The following is a 25,214-nucleotide window of genomic DNA, read 5'->3' as shown; positions in this document are numbered from 1 at the left end:
GTTCAAATTTTAATATGGAATCTGGATAAATTCAACTTTCCAGTAATGGCAACAGCTTTTCAAAACGAAATCTTTTACAAATCTTTTCGCAAAGAAACATGAGGTCAGACATTTTTGACATCCTAGAAAATTACTTCTAACTTCTGTTAGAAAGACTCCTTAAACAACTTACATATTCCAAAAACTTTTAAAGATACATGACAGAGCTAAATATTCTCTGTCCTTGGGAAACATTTTCATTATGGGCCCAGTCCAAAGAGGGTATTGCATGAAAGAAGTCCAAATCTCAGTGGGACAGCTTGTTTTCTAGCTTCTTCAAAGTGAACATACAGAAACTGCTTGTAGTTCACAAGAGAAACTTTAAAGGCAAAAAGAAAACTACCTGTTGACACACAGCCAACCAACTGTTGCTGTTAAGGGTGCTTTCCTCCCTTCGTTCTCCCTCCTGAATGGAAAAGCTTCAAGAGTGTCCCTAATTGTAACGGAGACTCATCCTAATGACTTCATCAGGATTTTCAGGTGAAATTCTGTTTCCAGCTAAGACACTGAAGTCTAATCACTGACATAAAAGCACAATGGGTACTTGAACTTTTTTGCAGAATTTTTCTGCCTTTTTTTGTCAGAGAAACTGAAGTGCTTAAGAAAGAATTTAATGTTTCTTATTTTTTCTATTGTCAAGTCATAATATCAAATTTGTCACTGTAAAATAGCAGTTCAACCCCGCATCAGAGTCCTTATTAAGCACAAACACTTCTATGCACCTTCAAATGCAACCTTGTAGAATAAACACACATTTATCTTCAAATGATACATTTTAAAAGCTCCCTTAGAATCAGAACCTATATACTTGTTCCTTTTTAGAAGATGCTCTCAGGACTGAGATCCATTAGGTACCTAAGGTCATTTACAGTTTACATGTGTTTCTTCAGTGAGAATTTTAAAATCTGGCATGCTACTCCTTTAAGTTCTGGGATATTTTTGTGGTTGGCATAGTTGTTTTCATGTTCCTTTGGAATGAATGCATGACTACACAGATATTTTAAAAATAACATAACATTATGTTATTTTATGTTACTATATTATGTTCTATTAATGTTTATGGTACTATATTATGATCTATTGCTGAACAAACTCTTGCAAGTTTGTTGCTCTGGTGCTCAATATTCATGTAGTTCATAGTTGCAGCAACTGTGTTAGTCGTTTCATGCTTGCTATTTTTCTATTAGTCTAATTGAATTAGCTAAGCAACCACCTATCTCTCATTAACCTCTTCTAGAACAAAATTCTGGCTAATAGCAGGCAACTTAAAGAAGCAACTTAATGTTGCCTTAATGTTGCTGCACAACTCTATATTACTCTTAAAGCAGATAGGTAGCCTTTTGCATGTTTGCTGCAAGCAGAAACAGCATGGAGACTCATATTACTGCCTTGCTTTGCTTCTGGAAGTACTGTAGGATGCAGTTAACTAATTTTGGCTAGTTAATCTAACTATCCATCTTCCTTGTACAGAATTTTGTGGCATATGCCAAAAGAATCCGGGTTTTTTAACTGCTAATGCTCAATCTCTCCTAAAAATTCACCAAAATTATATAAGTTGAAAGATAATTAAAAGGAACTGAGAAATCATCCCAAATTTGTTGTCTTCTGCATTAAAAATCAAAGCTGTTATAAAAACAGATCTTGCATGGTCATTAAACATCGGCATTTAACTTTCAGAAGTGAAATTAGTATAGCATTATATAATTATATAATGTGAAGGCATTTTGTCGAAGGAATAGCAGGAATCTGGGAAAGCCATATTCTTCATGTTACACTCCATTGCACTGCTACTGAGATGTGAGTCAATCTGGATAGATTTCTTGGTGGGGCCCAATTTTTTTTCAGCAAGAACAGGGTAATTGATACTGACTGCCTTAGTAATCTGGAAAATATAACTGTGTCCAGTTCAGCTCTCCTGAAAGCAGAGCAGTTTTCATGGATGGAGGTAGAATGGCTGAAAAGAAATGTGCCTCTTTTTTTTTCCCTCTTCCCAAATGTCAGATCTTTGGCTCTCAGCACCCATCACCTCCGTGCCGCTGGCTGCTCTGTACTGTGCCAGCTGTGCCTTCCATTGCACCAGCTCTTTGCCCTGCTTCCTCACCTCTCCAATTTTTTTCACAGAGAATAACTTCAGATCTCTTTCCCCCTGCTGCCCAGAATCACAGAACAGGTAAGGTTAGAGGGGACCACAGGGGGTCATCTGAACTTCCCCGTTCAAGCAGGATCATCCTTGAGCACATTCCACAGGATTGTGTCCAGTCAGTTCTTGAGTATCTCCAGTGAAGGAGACCCCACAACCTCTAAATAATCTGTGAATGGTCACCATCAGTTTGTGCCCATTACCTCTTGTCCTATTGCTCAGCAGCACTGAGATGAGCCTGGCTCCATCCTCTGACACCCTCCCTTCACATATTTATACACATGAATATGGTCCCCTCTTAGCCATCTCTTCTCGACATTGAACAGGCCCAACTCCCTCAGCCTGTCTTCACAAGAGAAATGCTCCCAAGGCCCTAATCATCGCCCTAGCCCTGTGCTGGACCCAACCCAGGAGCTCCAAGCCTCTCTTCTCCTGAGGAGCCCAAAACCTGACACAACATTACCGGGCAGAAGTGGCCCAGGCCCGCCGCATAGCTCCCACCGCATCCCGCGCCGCTCTGACAGGAAACCTCGCGATATTTCCCGCCTGCCCGCCGGCGCCTGTAAGCATGGAGAACCATGGCAACGCACTTCTCGCGATACCGACAGGGCCTCTGCCGGTGCCTGTTCCGGGCCGGGCGAGGCCGGTACGCGGCCCCGGCCGCGGTCTCAGCTCTCCTCGGCTGCGGCTCTTCCGGGGCCGGCCGCAGTGCCGAGAGCGGGGACAGCCAAGGGGCCCTTCCCTCAGGCGCCCGGGGGGTTCCCTCGGCGCCCGCCCTAACGTGACCCTCTCGGCGGAGGGGCGGCGGTGGGTCCCCAGCGAGCCGGTGCCGTCGGGCCCCGGTGCCTCTGCCCGCGGGCCCCGTCGGGCTTTGCACAGCCAAAAATTAAAATGTGTGATGATGGTCTCCCAGGTAAGCGACTTCCGTGTGTCTTGCTCTACAATATCCTCGAATTTTGTTGTTACAGTCGTTTATTGGAGTATAAAATAAAAAAACAAAGCAGGAAAACAGAACCTTACACTCATACATTAAGTGGTCAGCCCTCAATAGTTAGAAGGCATTCGACTTAATTTCATAGAGGACTAGTGGTTGAAAAGACCTAGTGCGTGACAGGAGTCCATTACCACCATGATTTAGTACAGTCAGTGTTCACAGTGGCACATTTTTCCCACCTGTAATAAAAGGGGTAAGTACTGGCAAGCATCTTAAATACCAGCTTTCATCATTGGTGGCAAGTGTACTGTACCCATGCTAGGAAGCCATACGAGATAATTTTCTTTGTTTTTAAAGATTTATGCTTCACATAAGTTATGGTTCTAATTCAAAAGCCAAGGGCTTGCTGACTCAGGATAGTTAAAGTAAGTAGTTCATGCTTTGGCTTTAATAGCATTATTTTTTTGCCTTTTGTAGCAGTGGAGTCCATTTTACCATTTTATGTCTTAGCCTTTTTGTCATACTGTTCCCTGCTTCTCCCTAGTTTTGGAGCTTAGCAATACTAGAGCTACCGTTCAGTATAATTTATTCCACTTTGCACCTGAACTCTAGCTGTGATGAGACATATGCAACTCCTTAGCCTCAAGTAAATGCTTTGTTAAAAGCAAAAACTGTCTTAAATCATGGTTTTAACTTGAGAGTCTCTAAACATGTTACATGTCCCTTCACTACTGTAAAAAAAAAAAAAGCAATTACAATGCTATTTTAAAGTTTAATTTGCATATTTAACAGTGTGCTGTACATAGCTGGTTTCGGTTTTTCAATTTTTGTTCCTGTTCTCATGAAATTGCAGAAAGAATGAGGGGCTATTGGGAGAAGTTAATGTACGCATCTTTTTGCATTGAGATGAGAGATGTGTAGTAATGCCATGAAATTTAAAGATTAGTTGTGTAGGATTTGTTGAACGTACAGCCTGTACTTCACCCTTTGCCTCAAAAAGTTACTTTTTTGCATTGAGTCTTTGAGAAGAACTGAGGGAATGGCTGAAGGTCTTCTAAAAGCTTATGTAGCAGGTCACAAGGTATAGGGCTAAACTCCAAATAAGGATGATGGGGGTATTATTAAAGAGATCTGCAAAATGGTGAACTCAATGGAGAGGCTGTGGTTTTTGACCTTGTTAGTGTAAGAACTAGTGGGCCATCAGTTTAGGTCTTTGGATCAAAGTTCATATCAGGCAAAAGTGTGACATGAATCCAGAGCAGATCAACAATATTTTTAGTCAGAAGTCACCAAATTCTAGCAATCTGCATGCATTGAAAAAGGAGTGGAGCTGCTTGGAAGAAAGCAGTCTGCTGGGGTTTGCTAAACAGACGAACCACTTGTGACCCATGAAATCTCTGACTAAAAGAATATTTTAGAGGCCGAAGAATTTCAGAATAGGGGTGTTCTGTAGGCTTGTACAATTTTATTGTTACCTGCACATCAGCTTAGAGCCAATGCTGGCTGCAGAATAATGGGCTTGGCTACAAGGATGCTTTTGTTTTCCCTAAGTGTGTATATTAAATCTATTTAATAAATGAGCTGTGGTTACCATTGATGTAACTAATACATTTTGAATAGTAGTCCTGTAAGCATATGCTTTCGGGTGCTTAGAACCTGGTGAGGAGAACTAGTCTTCTTTCAGTTTTTACACAGTGACATTAAAATGGTGGAGGTGGGGTTTCTTGCCTTCAGAACTTTTTTCCTTACGTGTGAAAAATGTCTGAGTTGATGTCTCCAGGAACATGTACTACCAGTGGTCATAGAATGATGAATACTTGCTCTGGTGCAAGATTCTCTCTGGCTCACTCCTTCCTGTAAAAAAGGTGCCTCTCACGGTAGTTGATAATGACACTCTTGCAACAATCAAAACTTATTCTGGCAAATAGATAAGAAACAATAAAGGTTCTGAAATGAATTAAGTCATCCCTTTGTTTTGGGATGACTTAGAAGAACAAGATTAGAAATTGTTTCTGCAAACTCAGAAGAAAACCCCTTTTTCTCTCAGTTCAGATTTGGAAAACCTTGTGCATGGCCGTTATTTGCAAGGTCTTTTTACTGTAAAGAGGGAAGACCTTTTTTTTTCTAGTGGAGGTATTTTGTTTTGTTTTTCCTTGTCAGGATAATGTGGGGACTTTCTACTTTGATACATACTGCTGTGTTTGTCTGTGTGAAGCCACTGTGTAAACTTAATGCATTGGACTCTGGATATTGCTTTTTTTTCTATACACCTTCTGTTATTTTATAAATAACAAAATAGAAAATAAAAATATTTTATAAAAATATCAAACTATATGTCTAGCTCAGGCTTTGGTTGTAAACAGTAATTGCTATTTTAATTCTAGTGCTAACTTCAATAAAGTGTTTTATACGAAGTTGTATGCATTTTATCACCTAAATTTACATCCATTGTTTTAATACTGGAAAAATGAAATACTTCGTATATCCAGCCAGTTTATCACTATGTGTGTTCGGTTTTTTTATAGACGATTGGCGTATTGGGGAGAAATGCCTTGCTCCTGGTTTTGAAAATGGAAAACTTCATGAAGGAACAATAACTTCTCTTGAAAAGGACAAGAATGGAAAATCATTTGCTGTTGTATCATTCTTGGAGTCTGAAGAAAGGAAAGTACTAATAACAAAACTTTGTAAAGTCAAAGACAGTAGAGGACCCTGGAAAAGCTTAATATTTGATGAGGGTGATCTGGAAAAGCCTTATTTTCCTGACCGAAATCTTCCATCTCCTGCGGTTGCGTTTAAATTGTCTGACAATGGCGATTTTATCCCATATACAATTAACAGATACCTGCGTGATTATCAAAGGGAAGGAGCCCAGTTTTTGTATAGACACTATGCTAACAAAAGAGGGTGTATTCTTGGAGATGATATGGGCCTTGGAAAGACAATACAGGTATTATTTTTGTTTGTTACAGTGGGAGAATATCATATTTTCTGGGATCTCTAAATATTTTTTTAGAAAGCATTGTATTTATGACGTTTAAACATCCCTCTGCAGTTGGAGAGATGGATGGAGCAGGACATGATGTCCAGGACAGCACTCAGAGCCAGGAGCCTGTTGCTGATTTAAGACTTGCTCCTGACAGGCCATAAAACTGGGATTTGGCTCCTTTTAGTATAAGCATGAGTAATTACAATAGTTAAAATGTTAGTGTGTTGAATTTACTTTGAGGGTTGCTACCTGCCCATCATGAAAGCAATTTGCCGTGGAGTGTACAGTGTACACTAAAAGAACTCTTGAGGCTCTTATCTGACTTGTGCTTTTAAAATACCTTTCTCCTGTTTTTCCTGAAAACAAATAGTTTCACTCTTCTGGGAATGCAAAAGAGCCAACCCTTTTACTCCTGTCTCTGGAAATAGTGCTTTGGTATATCACGCAACTTGAATCACTTTCTTAGAAATGCAGCTTGCTTGATGAGAGGACAAAGTGTAACTGGATTTTTTTCCTTACGCTTTGAATCTGTGTGACCTAAATTGCTTACTTTTTGCTTACCTTTTTTTGCTTACTTTTTTTACTCATTTTACTGTAACTAAGGTGTTTTTATGTGTGGAAATTCTCTATGGTCTATCTGATATCAAGTTAGCAGCTTGAGTTCTGTGGGGGATAGTCTGTCCCATTCTCTTCTCTATCGCTCCATGTGTCCAATGCAAGCTCATTCCTTCACTGGCCGTTATTGGTACCTATTGCCCTTCCATTTAGGAGAATGTTGACAGATGCCTTTCAATGCAAAAGGTGTTGTCCTGTACCAAACTTAATAGGAGAGAGTAAACTAAAGTGTCAAAACTCTGCATAGAGAATTTAGAGGTGTATCATGGGTTGGTATATATAGTTGATGATGATCTGTTAACAGATGCTTATTAAAACAAAACTGCATTCATTTGAAGTATGGCCACGTTTCTTGTCCATGGTAGTTGAAGAACTGAGTAGTTATGGAAGACTGTTTTTACTCAGAACTGCAAGTAATCTGATTTCACATAGTAAGAAATACCTCTATCTATCTATCTATCTATCTATCTATCTATCTATCTATCTATCTATCTGTCTATCTATCTGTCTATCTATCTGTCTATCTATCTGTCTATCTATCTGTCTATCTATCTATCTATCTATCTATCTATCTATCGGTGAGAGATAATAGTAAACTTGGGGGGCAGGAACTAAATTTAGTTGTCTTGATTGCATCTTGTATTTTTTGAATCTCAGAGCTGATTCTCTAGGCACATTTATCACACAGTGACAGTATGTTCCTATGAGGAATTCACATCTGATGCCTATTTATTTTAATCTGTGTCAGGTTTTCAGAAGGTAGAGATTTCAAAGAATATCTTACGTGAAGAATATCATATGTTACGAATAACAAGAAGGGATTCTATAAGTACATAGGTCAGAAAAGAAAGGTTGAGGAGACTTATCTGAGGCAGCGAGCAAACTTGTGTTTGACCAGTCTGGTGACCTTATATGATGTAATGATGATAATGGTCAATATGGGAAGATGGACAGATGTCTCTGCTTCTGTTGGGCCTTTGATATGGTTCCATATGACATCCATACCTCCAGACTGGAGATGGGTGGATTTGATGGATGGAGAGTACAATGGATAAGGAGTTGGCTGTCTGGCTGGATACAGCCAGAGAGTTGTGGTCAAGGTCTTGGTGTTGAGGTGGAGACTGGTGATGAGTGATGTCTCTCAGGCTCTGTTTTGGGACCACCACTGCTCTGCAATGTTTGCCTCAATGACACAGACAGTGGGGTCCTGTGCACTCTCAGCGAGTTTGCAAATGACACAAATCTGAGCAGTGCAGTTGACTCAACAGAAGGATGGGATGCCATCCAAAGGGACCTGGACAAGCTTGAGAATTGGGCCCATGAGAACCTTATGAAATTCAACAAGTCCAAGTGCAAGATGCTGCATCTGGGCTGGGACATTCCCAGATATGAACACAAACTGGGAGAAGTTGAAGAGAGCAGCCCTGAGAAGAGGGACTTGGGGGTTCTTGTGGATGAAGAGCTGGACACGAGCCAGCAGTGTATGCTTGCAGCATGTCCAGCAGGTCAAGGGAGGTGATTCTGCCCCTCTGCTCCACTCTTCTGAGACCCCACTTGGAACACGGCATCCAGCTCTGGGGTTCCCAGCACAGGAGGGATGTAGACCTGTGACAGTAGGTCCAGGGGAAGCCACGAGGTATTCTGAGGGGTTGAACACCTCTCCTATGAAGACAGGTGGAGAGATTTGGGGCAGTTCTGCCTGGTGAAGAGAAGACTCTTTGGGGGATGTCATTGCAGCCTTCCAGTAACCTTTGTGTTTAAGGCCAGGTTGGATGAAGGCCTGAGCAATCTGATCTAGTGAATGGAGTTCTTGCCCATTGCAGGGATTGGAACTAGGTGATCTTTAAGGTTCCTTCCAACCCTTATCATTTTGTGATTCTGTGATCTTGTGTATTTTTTATAAAACACAGTGTTTATGTTCAAGTTGAGTATGGGAAAGGCAGTTCAGTGGATATGAAGTGGTAGAATTTGCTTGTTTAGAAAAGGTTAGTACATATGAAAAAAGAAATTTAAACTTCATTGAATAACTGATATAGTCTTAGAAAAAAGTTGTCTTATGCTTGTCAGTTGGCTGAAGCTTACTGTTTCTGAATTAGAGGATGATTCATGAGATAAAAACTTCACTAGAAATCCTTTGAATTTTAATGTTCTTTGTACTTCTGGACTGATTTTTGCTTTAAATGTCCTGACCACATGGTTCTTTCATATCAAACTGAAGTTTAAGTGAAGGCAAATAGAATAATGTTGTTTCTCAGTGTGATTAAAATAATCTAGTTTGCTATCAAGGCATTTTAGTTGCTTCTTGCTTTATCTGGAAGAGCCAAAGATTTCTGATGAGTTGCTGTTTCACTGCCTTTGCTACTCCTAGAAATTTGTGATGCAAATTTTTCCGAGAGTGGAGAATGTGGAAAAGGCATGAAGATTTATTGTTCAGTTGAATTTGATTATAATTCTCATAGGATTAAAAAAAAAAAATAGTAAAAGTCATTACTTAAACAACATGTGCAAACTGGCAGTTCATTTCAATCTCAGTTCATGAGATATTATGTATAAAAATGTTCAGGTTAAGTTTTATTCTACATGCCTTTCTTTCACTCTGTGGCCATACATATGATGGATTTCTTCTCTCTTCTCTCCATCTAACTATTCTTTCCAGGCAGGTGTCTTTTCTGTGCTCTCCTCTCCTGACACGCTCTTTCTCCCCATCATTAGAGGGAGAGAGTTGTTTTTTTGGAAATCAACAGTTGATAGCTTTACCTCTGTCCTGCTATAAGCAGCTGTGTAGCAGCTGCAAAAGGAAGCGGCTGGAGCTGGCTTCTCTGAATAAAAGGGACCTGTTGAGTTTGCAAAAGAAGGGTACCTCTCTGATGATGCATCTGGTCCTTGCTAGTGTTTAGTTCACAGATACCATTTATCCCTAATGGATTTTGGATTTGCATGTTCTGGCCAGATCTTTCTCTGCCTTCTTCCTGTTTTGGATTATGATAGAAGCAGTTTGGAATAGCCTGTGCTGGGATGTTTGTCCTTGCTGTGATGTATTGTAATAAATATGTTCTCATAATCACCTTGAGTGGTTTGAGGCAGATGGGAGAAAATAGCACAACAGAAAAAAAATATTTTGATGTTACCAACAGGACTTTGAAGGAATGGAACACACAAAAAATGACATATTAGTAAAAAAACAAACCTCTAGGATAGGCCTCTTCTTCCTTCCGCAGAAATAACCTTGAGAGGATAGTTAGAGGATATCTGTTCCTTCTGTTTTCGCATCTGAAATTTAAGTACCCTGAATAGGAGGAGAGTTGCAAGACAAGTCTCATCTCTGTTTTTTCCTGGCTCATTCATATTCTGTCTCTTGTGTATTTTTGTGACTATTCCAAATAAAGAATAAAATAGTGAGATAGAGCAATTAATTGCTCCTATCATTACTTCAAGGAATTCTTTGGAATCCAAGGGAGGGAGAGATCCCATTTTAAAACCAGATTTATTTAAAACCAACCAACACCCCCTGTCTGCATCCCACACCAAAATGGTGAAAAAAAAATCTTCCCACACCAAACCAAACCACCTTCTGAAGTCCTGTCCAGGGTTCTGTCCTAAATGTTTATTTTTTGTGGAATTAATTCAATTTCTTACTGTACATAGTCACTGAGAATTGTTTTCTTTCTCAAGGTCATTTCATTTTTGGCTGCAGTGTTGCACAAAAAGGGAACACATGAGGATATTGAAAATAATATGCCGGAATTTTTACTGAGGACAATGAAAAAGAGCTCAGATTGCAACCCCAAGAAGGTACAACTTTTAGTGATACTAGCTTAAGGATGAAAGCTTATGATGAAAGTCAATCCTTAGATATTTTTGGTTGGTTGTTTTTTTGTTCTAGGAGTTTATGTACATTAAGTTTTAAAATTAAAATTAATTTAAAATTAAAATACAGTTGCTGAAGTACATCCTGTAGGATTTCATGCCTTTCCTAGCAGTGTTTTGGAAGTCTTCAGTTTTCTTTTTTTTTTTTTTGTCTAATCTGTTATTACTGTTCATCTGCGCTATCAGAAAACATTTGGAGGTATCTGGGTTAGACTTGTGGCTAGAGTAAAAGCCCATGTCAGTGAGTAGAAAATTAGTGTTGGGTGATATTTTTAAATTAAAAAAAAAGCATATATATCTGTAATAACAGCATATTTAATTATGAGAAATCCATATATTTGGAAAACGTATTTCTAGTTGCCTTATGGTATCCTGTATATTCTTGATTGGCTGTCGTAATGTTGGAAATAAGTCTGCCTGATAATCGAGGTAGTCAAATACAGTGTCAGCAAATAAAATACACTTGTAGAAGTTTTGTGTGAATAAGATAAATATGAAGATCATTTTAATTTTACCCGTTACAGAAACCATGTGGTTTCTGTTTTTCATTGTTATTTTTATTTTGCTGGAATAGTTACAGAATTTGACTGGCGTGATGGGTCATATGACTGTAGCTTTGTGCATAATGGATACATGCTCCTCAGGAAATACAGGCTGAGGGGAAGGGGTAAAGTGATAGCAGTTCATGTGCAAAGAAACAGGAATGCTTCTGACTAAGAATAAGAGGAGAATGTCACTTTGAGGGCATTTAGTGTTGAAACAGGACACAGAGAGTTGTAGACTCCATCCACCCTTATGGGGTTTTGAAGGCCACAATTGGGAAAACCTGGGTCTGAAGTAAGTATTGCCCTTGCTTTGACTGTAAAGTTGTACTGAAAATGTCTCAAGGTCACTTCCTACTTCACTGATTTTATTATCCTGTCATATTAAATGAATTGTAAGAGCTGTCCTAATTTGTTTAACCCTTTTCAGGACTATCTGTTTTCAAGTCACATGGTGACTAGACTTGTGGATTTGAGGAAGCTGCTTACCCTCTTCATCCTTCTATTTTCTCCATTTGTAAAACATTTTATGGTATACAGATGCTATAACAAAGCAAAGTGATAGCATTTCACATCTTACCGCAGTTGTTAGAGTATAATTTGAGTAAGTAGTGCTTTTTAGTATTTAATTTTAGTATTACAGTATTTTTCTGCTGTATGATATACACACTCAGAGTAAACTGATTACTTTTGAATTTATATTAACTTTAGATATTTTCCATACATCCTTTGAAATTACAGAATTAAACAGTCAAACTGCTCAGAGCAGTAAAACGGTCAAGATCTTGACTTCTGTTATTAAGAAATTGCTATGTTGTAGTTTTTCAAATGATACCATAATGTTGAAAATATAGTATGTTTTCAAGTGATTCTATAATATTATTTATTGTCAGACTTTCCTCATAGTGGCCCCTCTTTCAGTGCTGTACAATTGGAAGGATGAATTAGACACATGGGGATACTTTAAGGTCTCTGTCTTACATGGCAGTAAAAAAGACGATGACATGAGTCGCATCAAGCAAGGTAAATGTGAAGTTGCTCTTACAACATATGAGATACTTCGCCTGTATTTGGATGAATTTAACAGGTAATGGCTTTAATGTGTTTTTGTACACACTGAATTTTAACTGTCTAATTGTGTGTTGTTCTTTCAAAGGACTTTTTTTCTGTATATTTACTGTTAAATCCATCGACTCACTGTGGTTCAGAGAAGAATCCCTGAACTATTGAATTTTTCATGTGCTACCGAATTTAACCTGTACAGTTCTGGTAGGTTGACCTTGGCTGGACACCAGGTTTCCACCAAGCCACGCTCAGTCCCCTTCCCAGCTGGACAGGGAAGAGAAATTAAGATAAACAGCTCTTTAGTTGAGATAAGGCAGTTTACTAAAGCAGAAACAGAAATTCAGGCACACAAAGAGGGGGGAAAAAAAGTAGATTTTTCTGCTTCCCATCAGCTAGCAGTGCTGAGCCACTTCCTGGGAAGCAGGGCTTCAGCACTGGAAGGCAAATATTGTAAATATCAAGTGCCCCATTCCTCCCCCTTTCCCTAGCATTTATATCTGAGCTGATACCATATGGGATGAGTTATCCCTTTGGTCAGTTTGGGTCAGTTGGCCAAGTTTTGTCCCCTCCCAGGATTTTATGCATTCCCAATCTACTATGGGGGAAATGTTGAGAGACAGCACTGATACTCTGCCAGCACTGCTCAGCAGTAGCCAAAGCACTGGTGTGTTAACAACACCTTTCCAGCTATCCATGGACCTATGAAAGCTGCAGTGGGAAAATTAATCCATCTCAGCCAGACTCAATAGAACTATCTTTGTAATGATACACTTGGTAGCAGTAAGTGTTTGAATAGTTCCCATAAAACCAGTCTTTGCTGGTAACACAGTTATGAAATGTTTTCTGAAAGACACAGGAACTGCCTGCCTGAAAGCTGATGACAGCTGAAAGATACATAGCAGGTATTTCTGTCTTTTAGTGCAGTGTAAGAACAATCACCTGTAATTTTTAGCAAATGCTCAAAAAGGTATTTTCCTTATTTGCTCTTTTCACTAGCTTGATGAATTTATTGAGCCCTAAAAGCTTTAAGATTTAAACCCACACATTTGTCATCAAATCCTAGAGGTCCTTTTCCTTTATGTTGTCATGGGAGTAAGGGTACAAGTTGTGTCAATGGCTGGTGGTAGCAGCCTGTCCTCAGCAGCTACTCTTAAGTGGATTTGCAGATCTTGGCATTTCAGGTGTTGGGAAGGGCCCGGGCCCCAGAGAGTACTGTAGTTGTCTGGAGATCCATCATCAAAACAATCAGATCTTCATCTCTGTGCTCAGGTCTGAAGTACAGAGAGCAGAGAAATACAGATAGGAGAGTAAGGTAGCTTTGTTATCAGACCCCTAACTATTTGTGTTCCTTCTGAGGAACTCTTCATGCTTGGTCATGGAATAGACTGTGGTCAGGACATACATAGGTGCATGTGTGGAACAGATCTGATGTGTGACATCAGCAAGTACGTTTCTTCAGAATGAAGGTTCACCAAGCTCTTTCTGTGGAGGATGTGACTGGTTGGGCCTTTGATTTCAACACCAGAAGAGATTTTGTGTCTTGCTTTGCTACAGTGATGAATTGGACTCAAAAGCTGCTCTTAAATAATTAGCTATCTGGAATAAGAATACATATGCTCAGTTATGCATGTAAATCAGTATGAGAGATTTAAATGGAAGGAGCTGGCTTATGTTCATAACATCTAACATCTGTTAGACTTTTCTGAAACTACAATTTTTAGCATACTTTGGGAATGTAGGAACTTGAATATGAATGGATGTATTTAGTGGGTAGCAAAAATGCCGCAAGATCAGCCTTCATTAGTGAGCTAAATGCAGCTTGCTCAGGAGATAGGCTTTCTACTAAACATCTCTAAACATGTCTGTTTCAACTTTTTGCAGCATATTAAACTGAATATGGTTGGGTTCTGACATATTCATATATAAAGAGTGAATTCATAAAGTTAGTAAATCTCTTCCTAGGGACTTGAAGATTTTTTATTATTATTATGGTATATAGGTCATTCTACCCTTAAGTTTTATTCTTGAACTTCTTTTGGTCACTGCTTATAGTGATGTTCCTTCTTGTCCCAATCCCAAAATATTAAAATTCTTCTGCTATTGTATAGATATTCTTGACTTCCTTGACATACTTCCTTGTAGACTGAAATGTTTTCAGTTCACTGGCATTGGAAATATTTTGTTGAGAAGATGAAGCATACCTATGTTAAGCATATTTCAGTAGTTTACCTTCAGAGACTTATTTATTTTTTGTAATCCTAATTATGAGTGGAGTTAATTTTAGTGAGATGTGCTAGATTCATTGGTCCACAGACTGAAAGCTGCTTTCTTCGCAGAAAGCATTTGATGCAGGTAACAGTAGCTCATTTATTTGGCAATGTAGTGTAGCCGTTATGTTCAACTATGCTAATTGAATTTACTAAACAAACAATATAAAGAAATGGAGTGGTATAACACAAAAAACCAGGGAAATCAAAAAGTAATAGTGTGTTATAATACAGTCACAGCTATTTGTGTGGCTTACTTCACTTTTTTATGTATGTATGTGGCATGATGGGACAAGTAATGTCAGTTAATGAAATCTTTTTTTGATCTGCAGTATAGAGTGGTCTGCTGTGATAGTGGATGAAGCACACAGAATAAAGAATCCAAAGGCTCAAATAACTCAAACCATGAAGTCACTAAAATGCAGTGTTCGCATAGGTCTTACTGGAACCATTCTTCAAAACAATATGAAGGAACTTTGGTGTGTTATGGACTGGTAAATAAAATATTTTCTTTTGTGGTTTAAAGAACACTCTGTTGTTAACTGTGCAGTGGGGGTAGGGAAAGACTGGATGTGTTATAAAAATACAACAACAAAACACAACCCTCAACCTCAAAATACCTGCTTTTTTGTGAGAATATAACTGTGGTTTTTTTAACACATCTGGGAAGGTAAGCTCGTGGTATTTGAGTTGCTTAATACATTTGGAGTTCATCCCATCTGGTTTCTTTGGGGAATTTGGGAAGAAGTTAAAGTTATTCTTCCTCCACCTCCAATATTACCTTTTTTCCCCCCCCCCCCAAGGACACTTTTTTTCTTCTGTCCTTTGCCCAGTAGGTAGGAAATCATTACGCAACCTTGACCAGCATAGTGCCTTTGCTCTGTCCAGTATGTGCAGGTCATTCTGACCTACTTGAGAGGATGAAAGTAATAATATTTTGCTTTTTTTCCAAAATGTACAAGTGCGTATATTTGAAAAGTAACAGTCTTGTCCAGAAAAAACTTCAGTGCTCAAGGAGAGATGCAACAATTTGTAGATACAAATCTAAACCTCCTGTGAATGCTTTGCAGAGTAAGAACAAAGCAAACATACTTTAAATATAAGGATATACAGAACAGAAATAGCAGGAAGAAAATTTTAAGCTTAGTGTTGCATCTGGTTCATTTAAATTGTGCTGATGTTGTTAGTAAATTATTCCAATGTGTAATGCTACCAACAGTTACTAAATTCTTTTTACTATTAGGCTTCTCCAGATTTTATTTAGTTAATTGTAATATCTGCATATTCTGATTTCATAAAGCCAGAAAAAATTGAAAGCACAACTGCGTCACTTCCAATTTAGGCTCCTCAATACTAGCAGCCTTGTAGTTTAGAGGTTCTGTATACTTGTGATTTCTGTTGTTCTGCTAAGCTTTTGTTTTTCTTGGGATTGTAACCCTTTTCCTAAGGGATATGTCTTAGCATTTGAGTATCACAAAAAACAAATGAAACATGACATGTCTTAAAATAGTATATGTTGCTATTTGTACTTAAAATTTTTATAGTTTCGCTAGTGACTGCTACTTTAAGATTTCTTGCTGTTAGCCAGAAAAAAAACCAAACTTATAGTATATAGCTTCAAATCAGTGTATCAATCCCCCATCCCCTTTTGTTTTTCAATAGGGCTGTACCAGGACTTTTAGGTAGCAGAGTACATTTCAAGAAGAAATTTTCTGATCCAGTGGAGCACGGCCAGAGGCACACTGCAACTAAAAGAGAGCTAGCAACAGGTCGTAAGGCCATGGTGAAGCTAGCAAGAAAAATGTCTGGCTGCTTTTTGAGACGTACCAAAGCACTTATCAGTGATCAGTTGCCAAAAAAGGAAGACAGAGTAAGAGTTTCTTCACATTTCAAATACAATGCTAATGAACGTATCTCTTCTTTTTTGTTTTCTTGTTGTATTTTCTCTCTTGCATCATGTCTGTGGTTTATGGTTTTCTCTTCATCTTATTCACTTAAGAAGAATTCATATCCCTGGAAAAGTACTACTTCAGCACTTGAAGTAGTATGCTTTGTTCACATAATTACTATGATTGCACATTGAAATGGAGTTAATCAAGCATGAAAACACTTGGCTAATCTGACTAGTGGTTTACATATCTGTTTTAGGTATGTTTTTGTCCTTATTTGCCCAGGCCCAAAGCAATGTAGGTAGATTTCTTGAAATTCTATGTAAAACTTCTGAATTTGCTTTTTGACACTTTGTGTATGGAACAGTATGCTATTAACTCCCTCATTTTTGATCCCAAAATGAAAGAATAATCTCAGACAGGCCGATTCTATGATAGGTTTGTAATCCTGTTCATCTGATGCAATTGTAAATATTATGTGAAGTGATAATACTTTATTGATATAGCTAAGAGTTCTGTTAAATCTTCTGAGTAGACAAGTACATAAGCTGGCAGCTGTTTTTATTTTCAAGATTTGGTATTTTTTCTTCATCCTTTGTTTATAATAATGTCATCTAGGCTGTCTTCTGAAGGAAAGATTAACACAAACGTCAGTCGCTTTTCTGAATCTATCAGGTTTTATTCTGTTCATTATCTTGTTAATGTGAGTATATGTTCAAGTTACTGCTGTATTATTATAGCTCAGCATGGTGCTGCTACTTTGTGGATAGCATAGGTTAAGGAATGATCTTGGGATTTCTGTCTCCTGCTGCTTAAGACTAAAGATGTCATGGAGATGCCACCCATGGTCTTTAAGAAGAGGGGTCAGAGTTTTGGCCGTAGCACTGTGTAGATCCTTGCCTTCTCATTGTTTATTCTGTTTGTCCCACTTGCGGTAGTGCCCTGCAGCAGCTAATGCCTGAAAAGGGGAAAAAAAGGGCAAATTAAGCACCTTGAAAAACAGAGAGAAATTTTTAATTAACATTATGCATTTACTTCTCTCACTTTTCCTTTCTCCTCCTATTCCTTCACAAAAGCCATATTTAAGGTAAGGGTTTTGAGCAAAATAACATCAGTTTCTTGTAGAATGATATTGATATTCTTTTTAGAATTTTGGGGTGGTATGAAATAAGTATGCATACATTTTGGCTACAGTTTCATGCTCTCTTGGTGTCAAAATCCACATTTTTTTTCTCTTGTCGGTAGAATAATTTCCTGTAACTATTTGAGCAAGTGTAGTGTTTATTTCTACTTTATTTTCAGTGACCTGTGATTTGTGTTTTTTGATGCAGTGCTTTTTTGACTTTCATTATATGCTGCACATGATAGTGTTTCTTGTATTTTCTCTTTGGCAGATGGTATTTTGTTCCTTAACTGAATTCCAGAAAGCCGTGTACCAGGCTGTGCTAGAGACAGATGATGTAACCTTGGTGTTAAGAGCAGGAGAACCCTGCAGCTGCAATAGTGGCCGGAAAAGGAAGAACTGTTGTTACAAAGTAAGAACTTGTCACTCTTTGGATTTTAGAGTATAGTCTTCTGAATTTCTTGAGAGATTCTCTGCTGATGAAGGGCTGATTGAAATGTTTGCTTAGTTGTAACTCATCTGTTTGGGAAAACCCATCTGGAAACATGGGGAGCTGCATCACCAGCGTGATGGAGTTATGTACTTTGGGGATACTGCAGAACTGCTTTGCATGCCCTGAGCAGGTGATTGTTGCCTATGAAGTAAATTCTGGATCTTTTGTATTATTAAATGCACCTGCGATTTTGTTGATATTGGCAAGGGTACTGCGTTGAGATGTTCAGTATGTGTCAGGTATGCTGCTCCCAGGTGCTTCCCAGGCAGCTTGTGCAGGAGCTGCAAATGGGAGGCACCCTGAACTCAGCAGGTTGCCTGGGCAGTTCTTTCTGTTCTAATTGCAGTTGTGCCTTCCTGTGCCATTGAGCATTCACTTTGCCTTGCTTCATGACGGGAGAATTGTAACAGCACTCACAAAGCACAAGCTGAACTTTGTCTATGAGTAACAGCTTTGCAGATTTCTTCAATCTTCTCTGGACTTCTTTAAAGCTGGATTAGTTTGAATTTGTTTTGCCTACCTCACTCGGTAGACTCAGATTAAGCACAGCTTTTAACATCTTAAACTTTTGAAAGCATATGTCACATGCTTGTTTCTTCCTTTTATGTCTTTGAACTGCTCTGATTCTTGAGTAGTGTTTTGGGGTTTTTTTCCTAATGATGTAGCTTCTTCAGTCTCCTGCATCTTTCTTCATGAGCAATGCGCTTATAATTTTTGTTTAATACTCCATGGATACTAGCCCTCTTTGTAGGCTTTTGTTTCTAGTGATGTTTTGTAGAAAAAAAGAAATGCCAGTGAACTTGATTCACAGAAGTGCAGTAGACAGGCCTGCAGATAGTTGAGTGCTCTTACAGACTGTCTTACTCCAGAGTTAACTGTGAAATTTAGTGACTTGAGAAGCCAAAGGAAAACAAATATCGATCAAGCCAGCCAACCATAACTAGGAACATAGCTGATGAGGTCGTTGCTGTTGCACTGTAGAATGTCTGAAGCTTGAATTACGCTATTTGAGGTGTTTTTAAAGCTTTGTAGGCTTTTGCTAAAGAGAAAAGTAGTTAGCAGTTGAAAGGTAAGAAGTCATTCAAACTGTTCTTGCTTGATTTAATTATTTATAAAGTTACCATCTTCTTGTTTTCTGAAGAGTTCTTTGTTATCTCAGTGTCATGTCTGTAGAAGTTACTATCTGAAATGTTTAGCAAGCAATGAACATAGCTGTAGGGTCTCTTATTGAGAAGACACTTCTGTTAATAGGGTCACAAAACTGCAGGAAAAACAAAACTTAGTTCATTTTTATCGTGCATATGGTATTCATCCCTTGGGGATCAGTTATAGTACTAAGAATTGTTAAGGCATTAAACCTGGTAAGAATAGTATTTATTTGAGATTATTACTTATTTTCAGTAGTATTTGTTTGCATAAACTGGTTTTTTTTTGTAGGTAAATGCACATGGTGAAACAATTAAATCATTGCGCTTCAGTTACCTAATGATCCTACAGAAGGTTGCAAATCATGCTGCACTGCTGCAGATGGACAGCACTAGCAAACTGCAGGTTAGTTTCAGAAGTATCTAAAAAATGGACTTGTGGAAAATGAATGGGTGAAAATTCTTGAATGAAAATTGCTACTGGCCACCTTTTTAAATCTTAACTAACTGCAGTTAAGATATTTTGTGAAATTCCTTTTCCTTTCAGTCATACTGAATGCACACCTTATAAAGATACTAAACAAAACAGCATGCTCATTTATTTGATTCATGTCTGAAAGTAAGGGTTATAAAATACTGAAGAGATTAGGAGGCAGAGTAATTTTTAATGATTTCTAATTCTAAATTTTTGTTACATTTATGAAGAGTGCCTATAAGAGGAATGTCTTTGTGCAAATAAATAATGGGTAATTAGAATAGTTGGTTTTTTTCTCTAGTACTTTATATTAAGAAATGAGTTTGTTTAAATAATGAGAAATACATTTTAGAAGAAATTGCTCAATGAAAGATCATCATCAGTTTATCTGATTGCTATGGCAGGCAACAAGACCGACAAATGGCAATTTAAGAAATGCTTGTTTGTGAGCCTTAAGATCCAGTAATGAGGAAAGGGATTTAGGGATGTTACCACTTTCTCTTAGAATCTACCAAGGAAGAGAAGTGAGAATGTCCTAGCTAATTTTGCAAGTTTATTCTATTAAAGCAATTTTGCTTTTTCAGAAATACTATTTTTAGTGTCCTCTGCATTACACACAGCATACACCGAGACATCTTCAGTGGGCTTTTATTGTGTATGACATATGTAGTTTTTGTTTTAATAACATTTGATATTTAAATTACCTTTGAAATAACAGAGTACCAGTATTTTATGACTTACAGTCTTCTGTATCATCCATAATTATTAATTTTGCCAAAATCTACTCGAGAAATTAATACTTCATAGTGTTTCTTACCTTGAGTATTGAAGGCCCTTACATGGGTTATTCTTAGGTGAGAGATGTGATCTTTTCTTTCTCTCTGGAAAAGTGGATTTAAAGTGTGAAGTCATGTTTAAGTTCAGAGCTAAATTTAGCAGTTGAGCTTTATGGGGCTTTTGAACAGCTTAAGTGCATTTCCTGCACAGTTTTTGTTGTGGAACAGTGTGTAATTCCCCTACTGGCTTGTTACGCCGGAGGGTCAAGAGAAATGTTGGTGCACAACTGTTGGGTAACGCAAACCTCAAGGCAACAGAATTTTTTGAAACTGACAATTCTGGCCACGAGAAGAAATTTTGAATAAGATCCATGATTTCAGATTAAGAATATCTTTTGTTTTTAAATGAAACAAAGCAAAACACACAGGATATCTTTTATCCAGCAGTTTTGTAGTGAACTAAATTAAAAACCACATAACTGTGCTTGAGATAGTTTGGCAGATCATGTTTTGGCCTGTTTAACTCCTTGCATGCCTTAATACAGCTCTAATTTTTAACATCTGTTGAATCTTTCTGCTTTTCTTCCAGGAAGCACATATCAAACGAGTTTGCAGCCAGGTATTTTCCAGTTTTCCAGATTTTGTGCAGTTAAGCAAGGATGCAGCCTTTGAAACAATTTCAGATCCAAAATATAGTGGAAAAATGAAGGTAAACCTCTTTCTTAGAAGAAAAATAAATATTATTCATAGTAATAGATTTGGCCTATATTATATGGTTATAAGAAAATATGCACCTGATAGTTTTGGGCATTTTAATTATTCTGGTTTATGGTTGATCATACAACAGCAGGTATCTCCTGTTGTGGATCAGTATTTATATGGGCAAAGACTGGATAAGACTAATCTGTGATGCTAAAATTTTCTTCACATGGTGCTAAAATTTTCTGAATGTGAAGTGATTTTAACTTTACATGTTTGATGGTGGACATAGAAATGACCCTTATAGTCAACTATTGTTTCATGAAACCATGGATTCCAGTGACAGTCGGCAATATTTGGCAAAGAAAAGGAAGTAAAACAGAATCACTGTGTGCTTAATGGTTTGTGCACAGCCTCAATTTTGTGTGTAGTTTCAATCTCTCGTCTCAATAGGCATGTGTTAGATTTTGGAAAGATTCAAAGGATGATTCAGAGAAGGGCCACAGGACAGGGGTGATTAGAAACTGTGTGTCAGAAGCAGCCAAGTAGGCTGCGACCATCCAGACTCTAAAGAATATCTTAGGATAAACATGAATGAGAGCTAGACAATGAATAGAATGGAGCTGGTGAAGATGTACTTAGTGCTTACGGACTTTTTGAACCCTTTGGACATTTTGAAAATAATAGTAGTCATGCTAAAGATGACCAAAATAAATGTGTCTAGTATGAATCTGAAAAACTCCTCATCTCAGAATCTGTCTTTCTCTGGTTCCAGAGAGGAACAAAAGATGACAAGATGACATACAGTGTAGATGATGATGATGTTTAATATAGATGAAAAGTATGTCTAATATAGATAATTAAAAAGAAAATCACACTAGTTTTAGTAGTGCTCTGGAGCTGAGAGTACCTGAGGAGTTAGAAGTTATGCAGAATTTTGACTCTCTGTAAAACTGGATATTAATATTTTCTTCTTGGGACTGATGGCAGTGGGAGGACTATGTTGCTGTCGCAGGAATGGCTGTTACCACCTTACTTTATTTGTTACCATTTAAGCAACAACTTTCTTTACTGTTGATACTTTTATGTGAAATGCCTGTATATTAACTTTGTTATATACACTTAGTTGTTTTGAGAAGGTGAAATTAATTATTAAATTAGCTACCAGCAAGTTTTTAATATATAGCTTTAAAAACCAAATCCATCATCTTCAGGAGCTGAATAATTGCTTATGAAGCAATTCTGTTACTGATTATTTTACTGTGACATTATTCACATTACTATTTTACATTTTTGTTATTATTCTATTATATTTAATTATTTTTATTTTTCCATTGCATTCTCCTGGGAAAGCTGGCAACCCATGGCTTGGAAGTGTGCACCCCTTGCCAGATTAGAAATTGCTTGGGTAGCTGAGCCCAGAGAGTGATAATGGATGGTGCCATATCCAGTTGACGTCCAGTCACCAGTGGTGTCTCCCACAGTGGTATCTCAGTGTTGAGGCCAGTCCTGTTTAATATCTTTACTGATGATCTGGATGAGGATATCGAGTCCCTCAGTAGGTTGGTACACGTAAAATGGGTGGGATTGTTGGTCTGTTGTTGGTTAGGAAGGCTCTACAGAGGGATCAGTGGGCCGAGACCAATGGTATGAGGTTCAACAAGACCAAATGCTAGGTCCTGTGTTTGGCCACAACAGCCCCCTGCAGTACTACAAGCTGGGCCAGAGTAGCTGGAAAGCTGCCAGGTGAGAAAGAACATGAGGGTGCTGGCTCATGTCCAACAGTGGGTGGACATGAGCCAGCATTTTGCCCAGGTGGCCAAGAAGGCCAGTGGCATCTTGGTGGCTTGTATCAGAAATTTTGCGTCCAGCAGGATCAGGGAAGTGATTCTTCACCTGTGCCTGGCATTAGTGAGGCCATGGCTTGAGTGCTGTATCCAGTTCTGGGCCTCTCTGGGTCAGAAGGACACTAAGATGCTGCTGGAGTGTGTCCAGAGCAGGGCAAAGGAGCTGTTGAAGGGTCTGGAATGTCAGATTTATGAGGAGCAGCTGAGAGAGCTGGGATTGTTTAGCTCGGAGAAAAGGTCTCCTCTGGGCCTCCTTATTACTCTATACAACTACCTGAAATGAGGTTGTGGTAAGATGCTGTCCTGATTCTGGCCAGAGTTAATTTTGTGCAGTAGCTGTGAGGGGATGGTGCCTGAAGTGGTGCAGGTGTGGCCAAGGGGTTATTCTTGCACAACTCAGAAAGCCAAAAGTGTCCTGAAATGCATCAAAGGAGGTGTGGCCAGCAGGGCAAGAGGTTATTTTCCTCCTCTGCTCCACTCTTGCAGTGTACTGTATCCATCTTTCTTAGCACAAGAGGTATATGGACATTTGGAACAAGTCCAGAGGGGGGCCATGAAGATTGTTGTGGATAGAAAACCTCTTTTATGAGGAAAGGCTGAGGGAGTTGAGGTTGCTGAGTCAGGAGAAGACAAGGCACTTGGGTAATCTTACTGCCACCTTTCACTGATGAAGGAAATCTAAAGAAATCTGAAGGGGGATGTTTTACAGTGACAGGACAAGGGATAAAAGCTTCAAACTGAGTAAGTTTATATTGGATAGTAGGAAGAAATTCTTCACTGTGTGGGTAGTGAGGCACTGGAGCAGGTTCCCTGTAGAAACTGTGGATGCCTCATTCCTGGAAGTGTTCAAGACCAGTTAGGATGGGGCTTTGAATCTAGTAGGTGGCATCCCTGCCCATGGTGGCATGATTTGAAACTAAATGATCTTTAGCCCAAACTGTTGTATGATTCAGTGATCTTTGTGCCTGGAAGGAAGATAATGGGTTATATAGCTATCGTGGAAAATAAGCTGGGTTTTGGGTCCGTTAAGTTTAACTGGTTCATACCTTTGTGGTGTGGTGACTTGCTTTTTTGTTTTCTATTCTGAATATGGAAGCTCTTTGTGATGATTTTGCATTTTATACTGTGAAAGCAAAATGACTCAGGAAGTATTAATTTAGAAAGTTGTCTTACCATAAGAATGTAATCAGAGAAGAGCTTGGTTCTAGAGCTTGGAAATGGGTTTATCAATTTTCAGTGTGTTTATTTGGAAATAACTGAGACAAATGATAGTAAAATGTTTTTAATAACCTTGTAGCACTGTACGACTTTGCATTTCCTGTTCTGTAGATAAATTCTAGAAACTAATTGAAATTCTTTTGTAACTTTTATCTGGTAGTGTAGACTGAGTAAGTATTACTTTATCTTTCAATTTAAAATTCAGTACAAACTACACAGAAATTTTGGTACAGGCGATTATTCTTTTGGGATAAGTATAGTTGAAAAGGAATAGTTTGTGGTGTTCTTTAAAAAATTATTCAGGGAAAGGGGCAAGGCCGTGGTTTTGGTTTGTTTGTTTTTTTTAATTAAATTTTTAGCTAAGCAGCTGTTTTGCAGAGTTGAAAAGGTTCCCTCTGCACAATGTATCTGTTCTCCAGCCAAACAGAGATAAAACTCACGGAAACATTCTGTTATGGGACATGAATTGATTCCACCAGTGAAACCAGTTTTGCTTGTATGCAAGAGTTAAAGAGTGGCCTGTATGTGGTGTTTGTGTCCTACCTGTTCCTGTGGCTGCAGTCATCTCTCCGTGTTTTGCAAGCTGTATCATTAACAGCATGCCACCCCAGGTTTTCTGTTCTGAGTTTCGTACTACAACAAGAGCCTGGAAAAAACAGTCCCTACAGTCCAAATGTACAACATGTATAACCATTGATAGTGTACCTGATATGGTGTAATGAGGACACTAATATATCTGTGTTACTGCGGGAGGTGGATAATTCACAGCTTTTTTTGTGAAATTATCCCCTCCTTTTCATTCGTACTGCAGAAAATACAGTTTTCAAGCTTTGCTGACACATTTTATTAACAAGTGAATTTCATGCTTAGGTTTTTAAATAGAAGTAGTTGAATATATGAGATCTGAGTGAAAGGAGTGTCCTGCTTTGTTTGGAAATCACCATTTTTCTGTCATGATGTAAGATAGTGCGGACCTGCAAAGTGTAAGGACAAGTGGTTCATTGCTTCTGAAACACAGTGATTCCAGATTGTCCAAACAGAAATATTGAGGAATGCTTGGAAAAGAAGATGAGCAAAAATAGCTTTACAAT

At 38.4% G+C, this 25,214-nt stretch overlaps 1 protein-coding gene across 4 annotated transcripts in view; it reads left to right on the top strand.

Moving 5' to 3' along the window:
* The first annotated feature begins 2,723 nt into the window (after positions 1–2,723).
* Positions 2,724–25,214, top strand: part of ERCC6L2 (ERCC excision repair 6 like 2) — a 57,078-nt gene continuing 34,587 nt past the window's right edge. The window contains exons 1-10 of one of the 4 annotated variants that reach the window (XM_086868352.1): positions 2,787–3,092; positions 5,639–5,781; positions 5,955–6,063; positions 10,390–10,509; positions 12,020–12,213; positions 14,791–14,952; positions 16,121–16,328; positions 17,742–17,882; positions 19,401–19,514; positions 20,949–21,068. In XM_086868352.1, the coding sequence (XP_086724478.1) occupies positions 5,732–5,781; positions 5,955–6,063; positions 10,390–10,509; positions 12,020–12,213; positions 14,791–14,952; positions 16,121–16,328; positions 17,742–17,882; positions 19,401–19,514; positions 20,949–21,068 (1,218 nt within the window). In that variant the 5' untranslated portion in view covers positions 2,787–3,092; positions 5,639–5,731. Of the gene's footprint in view, positions 3,093–5,638; positions 6,064–10,389; positions 10,510–11,602; positions 11,731–12,019; positions 12,214–14,790; positions 14,953–16,120; positions 16,329–17,741; positions 17,883–19,400; positions 19,515–20,948; positions 21,069–25,214 lie in introns of those variants that run through there. The other 3 variants (XM_086868351.1, XM_023945003.2, XM_086868353.1) reach the window with 3 other exon arrangements.

Source organism: Cyanistes caeruleus, chromosome Z (genome assembly GCF_971803275.1).
Source record: "Cyanistes caeruleus chromosome Z, bCyaCae1.hap1.1, whole genome shotgun sequence".
Classification (NCBI taxonomy): Eukaryota; Metazoa; Chordata; class Aves; order Passeriformes; family Paridae; genus Cyanistes; species Cyanistes caeruleus.
Note: the sequence above shows the minus strand (reverse complement) of the source record. Positions and strands in the feature narration are given on the sequence as shown.